The following is a 10,194-nucleotide window of genomic DNA, read 5'->3' as shown; positions in this document are numbered from 1 at the left end:
ACTCTCCGCTGACGGACCGTTCGTGGAGTGATCGAAGTTTTTGAACGCCATGGCTGGTGACAGTACTGGTGCAAGGTCCTTCAATAGCTTTATGTCGTTTCGCTAGCTTTATGCGTTAAGATATACCAAAAGTGGTACTGAGCAAGATGACTGTATTACGGACAAGAAAGACACAGAGGAAGGCATGGGAACACAAATGCAAAATCATTTTTATTACATTGAATATTGTTTACTGGAGAAGCAAAACGACTAAATGAAAATGAATCTTACTATACAGTCAGGGCTAGGCCATCGACTCAATAGATTTTCCAGTTGTATCTTTCAAGGTCTTATGAGAAGTGTTTAGTATGGATTCTTGAGTGAGTGCTGTACGTTCTTCATCCTCCTGCTTTTGATGGAAGCGTTTTGCACTGTCGTTTTCTCCGTCATCAAGCTATAGAAGAGAGTCACACAGGCGTGTGGCTTTAAAAAAAACCGCACAGTACGCAAAAAATAAAGACCAATGTAATATTGTACTATCAAGCCTTTTCCGACTCACCATTTATCTCTAACAGCAATGACAAAGTATATTACAAGCTAATAAAATACTCAAAAAATAATACATATCAGTAGGTCCATCATCATTTTGATGTTCTGCACCTCTGTGACACTAACAGTCAATAATAACCTAATCAAAAAAGAGCCTCTGAGGCAATGTTCAGTCTTCAAAAAAAAGTGTGGTTCAGAGCTTTTTTCATTATTTGCCAAGGCCCACAGAAGGTTGCACCATAAATCCGGATGGATTTAGGCAAAAGGTAGAAAACTGTGGTGGTTCAAAAAATTCGGTGCTCTCCACAACGGCGCCTCTCCGAATCATACTGCCCATGTGGGACGCCATACTCTAGTGAACGGTATCCCGATTGTAGAAATGAGCTCACTCTGCACCGGTTCTTGTTGAAGAGTGCCGTTACAGCCAGGTAATACGGTCGTCTACAAGGAGCAGTATTGCGATATTATATATCAAGCTATACAAAACAAAAAAAAATGACACAGAAAAGCTGAAGAACGTAGCTAACTTTGTTAATTCACCTAGTCGGCGTTACCCATCATGCAGAAAACGTAAAAGCATTTTCACTTGATGTGAATGGTATCTCATTTGGGGCGATTAACTATCAATTTCACACAGAACATTTTCTCACAATCACTAGGCGCGGCATATACGCAAGCATCAAGACGATACTTCCTGCCATGCTTTATATATCTTCTCGGTGACAGTTGTAACAACCATACAACTAGCCCGACACAAGTGTCAATCACACCTTCACGTTACCGATTTCCGTGACGCCATGACTCTTTCCATAGCTGAGTTGGGCCAGAATTTTGCCAAGACCAGTCATAACTGTCCATGCGTTCCGTCCACATGTTTGTAACATTATTTGGGGTTTTACGCCCCCAAGCCGCAATATGAATATGAAGGTTACTCAAGTAGAAAGGTCGAAAAACTTTGACCATCTGGAACTCGTCAACCCGCACTGAGATCGCACACTATACGGGCCTGCAGCATATCACCTCCACAGACATGCGACCGTCGTGGTAGGAGTTAGTTTGACGCACCAATTACCAGCATGTGGGGTGCAGCGCAATTAATGCGGCTGATGTAGAGCGCGTAGCCAGTTCCTGACCCGTCAACTAAGGAAGCTGATCGGTTACGCGAAGGTGAACGCGGAAGACCCGAGCGCGGGAAAGAAAGGAGACTTCTTCGTCTCACGGTTCACAAGCGGAGGTTCGGGCTTGGACTCGGGCAGTAGCCTGAGGCTGCAATAAAGCATCTCTTCACCGGACTACAGCTCTTCCTTCGCGCTGCCACTGTGCACTCGAGTCATCGAGGGGACCCATTCCGAACCTCAAACATCTTCTTTCCTTAGCTAGTGTTGAAGCTAGTCGAGGAAGAGGAAATTAACTGGCGCAGTCGACAGGATGTGGAGAGCCCACAGCGAGGAAGGGGCTAAAGTCCGGGAAGCTGCCAAGACGCATGCTGGTTCGGGACCGGCTATTGCGCTGCGAGAAGCAGCATTGACATTCGGTACGAGCTTGCCGGTCAGCATTGGAGCCTGGAGTTCGGCAGTGCAAGAGCACTGCGCGTCAGTGAACGAGAGCAGAGCCACAAGTCATCGTTGAGCGACGGACTTATCGGAGAGGCACTGCAGGGTGCTGCTTCAGGAGCAGAGCAGCAAGGACCGTTGATGTGACAGACCGAGTCAGTGGCAGGGGTCATCGGGCGAAGACCTGCTGCATTGGAAGTAGCCAGCGCACATAGCGTTGGTGACGAGATGGACGCAGTTCCAACTGTCAAGTGCATCGGTCGACGCATCACTGCAAGGTGAGGCCTGCTTTGTGCTCTCTCAAGGCCCCCATTTTTTTAAACTGAATGCACTTGCGTTCGGGCACACTCTGGAAGATGGCGGATTCAGAGCGAGGTGTCATGGAAGGTAACACTGTGAATGAATCGGATCGCACCCGCGAGTTGCTGCTTGAAATAAAGCACTGAAGTTCAAGCTTGAGCTTGAGAAAGTGAAGTCATCGCGTGCCTTGTCAGAGGAGTCGGAAAACCGGAACCAGCATTCTAGTATCGCACGGTACCCGAAAGAGCTGAAGGCAGTTTTGCCACCTATGCCCACTTATGAGCCTATGATTCCCACTTAGTTCAAACATGTGGACACTCTCTTTGCGGCATTGAGCCCACCCGAGGAAATTCAAGGCACGCTTCTGTTGCCATATTTAAGTGACAAGATGCGCACGTTCGTCGCCAATCAGGCAGAAGCTGGGGTAATGCCGTACGCAGATGTAAAATTAAGAGTGCTGAGGGAGCTACGTATGACCGCGAGCGAGTACCGCCGTATGTTTGTGGATATCAAAAGAGAAGCAGGCGAGTCTTGGAGCCAAGTGACGGCGCGCCTGCAGACTATGTTCTTGTACTACTTGAAAAGTAGAGAGGTGGAGTCGTTTGAAGATCTTAGGGAGTTATTTATTGCTGATAGACTCAAGCAGTTAATTCCAAGTGATCTCCGCTTGCTGGTAACTCAGCAAGAAGTAAAGGGTTAGCTGAGGCCCAGGGATATTGCGGAAGTAGCCGCCAATTTCGAAGAAAGCCTCGGCAGTGGCAGGCAGGACAGCTATTGCAATGCAGAGCCCGGGAATTCGAATTATGGGCCGCAAGCCAAACCATTTGCTAGTGCTAATTTCAGCCCTAATTGAGGAGCGTGCTTTCGCTGCGGAAAACGGGGCCATTTTCAAAAGGATTGTGAGTTTTCCCGTGGTACTGCTGCTAATACAGCCGAAGTTTTATGCGTGGCTTCCCAGAAGAAGCGATAATTTGAGAGCCGAGCCACACCGTCGCGGCAGTCTGCGGTCGTGAAAAACTCGCTGATGCGGGATCCGCAGATCGAGATTTTCGTTGGAAACAAGCCCTGTTTCGCACGCGTTGACTCAGGTGCGGATATCACTGTGGTACGGGCTAATGAAGTGTCCACTGAAATTGTGGATCAGAGTAGTGGCACAATAAGGCTAACCGACGCTTTTGGGCATGGTGTAACCGCACGCTTGCTGCATGTGCCTCTCAATCTCCCAACCTCGTCAGGGAGCACTGTTCAGCCGGTGAAATTGCGATGCGCAGTAACTGATCAGTTGAATACCAGTGTTTCCGTATTGCTTACTCCCGCAGACTACAAATGTCTTCATCGTCACTGGCAAAAGCCAATGAATGATCTAAAGGTGGGTAATGCGAGGGAGATCAGCTGTGTAAGAGGGGAAGTTAGGCCACACAGTATTCATTAATGAGGGAGCCAAAGCGTTTGTCTCGAGGTTGAAGCCTTAGCGCTAACGCCGTGCAGCGCACACTGGAGAAACAGGACGGCCGAGCAAGGAAGCCGCAAACGATTAAGTCCGCTTCACTTGTAGAGCAGGTGCAGTTGAACAGTTGCAATTCTGCTGCGGAACGTAATGTGGACAGCGAGCGGCTTGGTCCATTTTGTGAAAATTATCGCGATGGGCAACCGGAACACGATGAGTCACTTGCCGATACGCGGCATCAGGTGAAAAAGGGTTCGCACGTCAAGGTTATTGATCGGAAGCAGTTAGACGGGAAGCAGGCACAGCAGTCAGTAGGGCCAGAGTCGCGCCTAGAAAAAGTGTCAGCGCACGAAAGCTCTTGCGGTAGTAACTTCCCAGAAAAGAAAACGAGAAAGTGCGTCAAAATGCGGCTATCATTGGGGTTCGGCGGTGGAAGGAGTAAGTTCTATGTCTGGCGTATTCCCCGTTTAAAAGGAAAAGTCCCCAGATTAGGACCATCGCGTGCCCGACTGAAGTGTAAAATGGAGCCGTAAGTTTGGAGAATTGAACTACCTGATTTGTTTGGTTTGCGTTGTTTTTTTAGGTTTGAAACAGTTATCCTAAGTGACGAAAGGTTATTTTAGTAACAGGTTTTGCGTTTTTTTAGTGTTTAGGTCTGGCGTGTTACCGAAGTGTGGTGACATGGTGAATGGCTTTTAGTGAAAAGTCTGCTATTTGTTGGTTACGGTGGTTCGAGAGTGTTGAACACGCTGCCGTGCAACGGAGAGGCACAGGTAGCGTTTGATTGAGTTAGAGGCCTTCGCGTTGGTTTCGGAGTTTACGGCAACCAACCCCAGCGAAGCTTTTTGTTTGGCTGCGAACGCATTTCAAACGGCAATGAGAGGTTGCCTCTCCCAAAGAATAGGGGAATGGCAACGATCAGTCGCATTCTTCAGTAATAGAGTGAATCAGTCGCAACGGGAGGCGTCCACAGTTGAATGAGAAAAATAAATCGTTCGCAATTAGGGCGCTCTGAGCGAGGCTGCTGATGCTCTTTCGAGTATTGGATGATCATTGAAATCAGTATTTGCAACTGTTTAGTGGCAATAGGATATTTTGTCTATTTCGTATAGTTGAGTTTTTGTTGTTTTTATTGATGATATGTAGCCACTGAATAGTTTCTGTGAATAGAATTACTGTACAGTAGTTTGCATCGCACGTTTATTTGTTAGGCGTGATGTTAAGTGGGTTGAAAAGACCAATAATTCCGGCGTGAAGCGAAAATATTTCGTTTGTAGTACTAGGCATTTTTTATTGTGTTGTTGTTGTTGAGATTCGAGCTTGCCTCTAAGTGGTAGAACAGCTTTTAGGCGTAGTTTATGTGTTGTGTAGGCATAATTTTGTAGATTAGATAAGGTAGCGTTTGTGAAGTGAGTTTGTTATAAAGTTTTTTTTCTCTTGGTGCGATGCGTTGAGACTTAGGTATACCTATACCGCTGGGTCCGTCGCTCTCTATGAGTGTGTCGTGCGGGGCCTGGAGGGCGCATGGAGGGCTCTCCCGTGTTGAGACAATGACCGTGTGGTGTTGTGAGTTTAAAAGACAATATGCCGCCGGACTATGCATGGTGCTGTGGACTTCATTCTGAGTGCGTTATCAGCGTTGTGCGTTACGAGAGGGTTTTCTTTCAGAAGACCATTTGTGAGCATTATGTATATGTGTTGCGGTGTCTATTTCGCAGAAGGGCGCGAAAGTTCTGTTGAGATGGAAGTGATAATCGGTTCACGCATGTGCGTGCACCGCGAGTAAGTTTATTTTGAGCAATTTTTTTGTTTGTTTTCGTATTGCATTACTGGACATCCAGTATCCAGTAACACTCTTGACGGGGGAGGAGTTAGTTTAACACACCAATTACCAGCATGTGGGGTGCAGCGCAGTTAATGCGGCTGATGTAGAGCGCGTAGCCAGTTCCCGAACCGTCAACTAAGGAAACTGATCGGTTCCGCGAAGGCGAACACGGAAGACCCGAGCGCGGAAAAGAAAAGAGACTTCTTCGTTCTCACGGTTCACAAGCGGAGGTTCGGTCTTGGACTCGGGCAGTAGCCTGAGGCTTCAATAAAGCGTCTCTTCACCAGACTACGGCTCTTCCTTCGCGCTGCCACCGTGCACTCGAGTCATCGAGGGGACCCATTCCGAACCTCAAACATCTTCCCTCCCTAGCTAGTGTTGAAGCTAGTCGAGGAGGAGGAAATTAACTGTAGGCAAAGAACCCCCGACCTTCAGCTCAGAAGCGAAGCCCCGTTACGAATGTTCTACCTACATGGATTGTGTCTATGAGCTCTGCCATACAATTATGGCCTGGGTTGCTCAATACACGCGACCTTGACAAGTGTGCCAAATGAACAGGCAAACATACATATATCAAATACGTTAAAAAGCAAGCGTTAATTTGCACATATCAAAGAACGTGCACAGAAATTACATATTTCTTCGCTCTTTTCATTATTTTGTTCCGCTTCATAAAATGAAAGTGAAGTATTTCGACCCCTTCCTGCGCTTCTATATGTCAGTGAAGCCCTCAGCAGTTTCAAAGCCGGGACTATGGTGAATGAAGTTTATGTGCTGACGTTACTATCACTCTGGCAAGACGCCCATCGAGCTGTTATTGCGATAGCAAATATATGTATAGTCTCGGCTGGTTTTTGCCTTCGCTGCCACTGCCGCTGTCAATCACGTATCTTCTTCTCGGGTACAGCTGTCGTCTATTTCTGTTTCTACCTTACTGTCCAATCAATTTTTCTAAGCATAACATGTTCCACAGTAACCTTGTGCACATTCAAGAGTCCCCTACCGCGTAATGCAGGAGGAGGGCAGAATTGACATTGCACCCGCTTGCCAGCCTCTGCGGCAATGCAGAGGCTGGCAATGCACCTCTTTCAACGACGAGACGTCGACGTGGCACAGAGTAGTTAAAGACTTAAACTTCTTAAGATAGCTCCCTTTACCCCCACCGGACCGCTGGAGCCATGCGGCGCCGTCTGGTCGGGAACATTGCGTTAGTGGAAGTATATGCAGGCCAAGAACATCTTGAAGGAGGTCGTCAGAAGAGGAAGAAAAGCGAAGAAAAGGGAAAGGGAAGCAATAAAGTGGAAGGGGGTGGCCCGGGGTGGCGGGAGGGGGTTACGTCATGGTCTCTCTCTCTGTTTCGCTCTTTTTCTCGCGTAGCCTCTCTCCTTTGAGATTGTATAAACTGAGCACCATCAAACTGTACCCTCATTCCTAAACCACGTTGTGACTGCTCACGGGAGACCTTGACTACACACACACACACACACACACACACACACACACACACACACACACACACACACACACACACACACACACACACACACACACACACACACACACACATATATATATATATATATATATATATATATATCTATATATATATATATATATACATGAAAAAGGTGCTCTTGGATCCAGTGGAAAAGTACCAAAAAGTGGAGGACGGGCAAAACGAAACTTTTTTTTATTTTTCCTACGTTTCAGACGGGGACCGGCCTTTATCAGGTTTTTTTCTCCTATATATACATATATATATATATATATATATATATATATATATATATATATATATGGAAGGTGGTGCTAGCCTCCTTTTTCTGTGGAGCAAATGTCGCCTTTCCAGCCGGGGCCCGGGTCGTCTGCGCGCGCGGTTATCTCTAAAGTGAACAAGAGGTGGAAGCTTATGGTTGCCGCGCAATCACGGCAACGATCAACGCATGGTTCTTGCCCATTGCAGGCGTGAGCTTCAACGGGTTTCGTTCTCAACTCGAAAAACAGTGCCAAAAGTGTACCTGCAGCGGCCGTTCACATGTAGATGCGCTGTACACTTGACGAACTGCCACATGCGGTGTCACACGACATATAGCTCTTAGTGCCAGCATGTAGTGCCCACCGGAGGCGCTTTTCGTCAATGCTGTCACTAGGCATGAACTTTGTTGTGATGATCTATTCGGGCCGCGCTGGAGGAAACTTGATTACCTAAAAAGCACATAAAATAATTATTGCTCCTAAAAATGCTAGCCTTGCTTCGTGAAACACTCGAATACGTTGCTATTGCATTTATTGCTTTGCCCTTTGTCAAAACTGGCTTTCTTGTTGTACACGCAACCAGAACAAAACAAAATAGCATTCACACAATAACCACGAGCTTTTCTGGTCTTTCGAAGCGACACTTTTGGATGCTGACACTTTTCCTTCGCTGTGAAGTAGACGCACGCATTCGAAATGGCTACGGAATAGGTGCGATGTTAATTGCGTTGGCAATAATATGGACACCTTTCACGCACTTTTGTCACCGTTGCATGTAAAGTCCAGAGCAAATAACGTCACCTCTGGCTTCATATCAATTGTGTGTAAGTGAGAACGAGCGCGGGCCGCCATTGATCATGCATCAACTAAAGGCGACACGCACCGACCACGCTCCATCACCCGAAAGGCCAACATGGAGGCGTTCATTCAGGAGAAGGCAGGGTGCTGCGGGCCTTCAGCAGAAACCAAGTTGTATGTTTATAAGGCAGGAGGCTAATACCGCGCTTATATCTTTTGCAGGGCTTTAGCAGGCGGATCATACCTTCAGATCTTCTGTGTTCTCATTGCGAGGGCTGCTAGGGTAGCTGGTGTTGTGTAAAATAGCGAATGACATACAAGACACGCCAGAAGGAAAGAAATGTAAAAGAGTTCATAAACAAAACATCGTTCTATATAATATAGCAGCTGTGTATGCAGTTTGCTTATACCATGAGGAAGAAAAAAACATCGGTCAGATGTCAGGATGTGGTCAATCGAACTTTATAAACCACAAGTATAGTTGTCAACAACTTATCCACCTCAGAACTTTTGCTCCTCACTGTAACTAATGATCGTGCGTACCCAAGTAAAAAAAAAGCAACAATCATGAAGCAGGAAAGAATAGTGTACCACGGCGCTGTCATGTCATCTCTGGGCACCAAAACATGCGTAAATGAGTCATCAATAAAACTATCTCTTGCTGAAATCGAGCTCTTTCTACGTGTTTCTGTAGTTTTTTTGTGTATTTCGTTGACTTTGCATGAATAAGAAAAATCAGTTCAAGTTTGGGCTTGTGTTGTGAACACTGTGTCCTGTGTTTTTTTCAACCTTTGCCTATCGTAGGCGCATCGTCAAAGGCAAATTGAGCCCACTAGCACCTCTCATCGCGTTATTCTTATCGCTAACTTCATGTTGAAGCCTGACCCGCATGAAGGTAACCTGCGCACTGCTGCAGTGATGTTTCTATATGCCATCATTTCCTAAAGTTACACTAGGTCGGTTGTTAACGTAGTCAGATGGTAGCCATACTTCTTACATCATTCCAATTTGCTGCTACCTAATGCATTGCTTTGTTCATGCCGTGAAACTGTGACTTTTTTCTACGAAGTAAATCACATAAACTGCATTTTTACTAGTTACAGACAGACTAGTGGCTTGGCAGGACATTTTTAGTGTTACACAATATGGCTGTCGTCCCTACGTGGGAGACGCCCGCTACGCGCTAAGCGCGTCCAGCAGGACTGAAATAAAGCTTTTTCATTACATTCCGTACCGCTGTTGCTTCTGAATGATGTTGGTTTCATATGATGTAGCAGTTGTATGAAGTTGGCCATTAAAACGAAGAAAGAAATATATTGTTCAAACGTCATGATGTATTAACACTAGGCTAAAAGAACACAGCTACAACTGTCGACAGGTTACCCACCCGGACAATTTAGCGACCCAGTTCGAAAAAAAAAAACAACAGTGAAGAAGCGGGCGGGTAACCCTAAAGCCTGCCCGTTCAACCGTGAGATAGGCCCACTGCGCGCTAGTGGCGTTTATCAGGACTACAAATAAAGTTATCTCAACAATCCATAAAGAGTATATAAAACGACAGGTAGAAAATAGTGTACTGAGCCACTGTAATGTCATCTGTCACCAAGTGATGTGCCAGTAGAACAACCTCCTACTGTAAAAAAATTTGTTTTGTGGTGGACGTCGCATAGGGGGGGAAAATATACTAATCTATTTCAAAGTGTTCTTTTGAATTTTTATTGTTTTTGACGACGCATAAATAAAAAAAACCAAATGAAGTTGGCACCCATTTCGTTAACATTGTGTACTGTGTTCTTTGCAATCTATCCCTATCGTAAGCGCATCTCACAACCAAACATAAATAAACTAGCCCCTTTCGTCAAATTACTCTCATTACTCACTTCTTCGTCAAGCCTAGGCCGTAAAAAGTTAACTTGCTCGCCGCAGCGCCCGCAGACTGCTAGTGGCAGCAAAAGTGCGCGTGCGCTGAACCTAAGAAAGGTGCGTAC

The 10,194-nt window shown here is 46.1% G+C and overlaps 1 protein-coding gene across 1 annotated transcript in view; it reads right to left on the bottom strand.

Annotated features, from left to right (window-relative positions):
• Nucleotides 1–248: 248 nt before the first annotated feature.
• The window catches only part of LOC142767914 (sodium-coupled monocarboxylate transporter 2-like), a 113,094-nt gene continuing 103,148 nt past the window's right edge, over nucleotides 249–10,194 (bottom strand). The window contains exon 16 of the mRNA XM_075870152.1: nucleotides 249–433. Within this exon, the coding sequence (XP_075726267.1) occupies nucleotides 284–433 (150 nt within the window). The 3' untranslated portion in view covers nucleotides 249–283. The remainder of the gene's footprint in view (nucleotides 434–10,194) is intronic.

This window comes from Rhipicephalus microplus, chromosome 7, assembly GCF_043290135.1.
Source record: "Rhipicephalus microplus isolate Deutch F79 chromosome 7, USDA_Rmic, whole genome shotgun sequence".
Lineage (NCBI taxonomy): Eukaryota > Metazoa > Arthropoda > Arachnida > Ixodida > Ixodidae > Rhipicephalus > Rhipicephalus microplus.
Note: the sequence above shows the minus strand (reverse complement) of the source record. Positions and strands in the feature narration are given on the sequence as shown.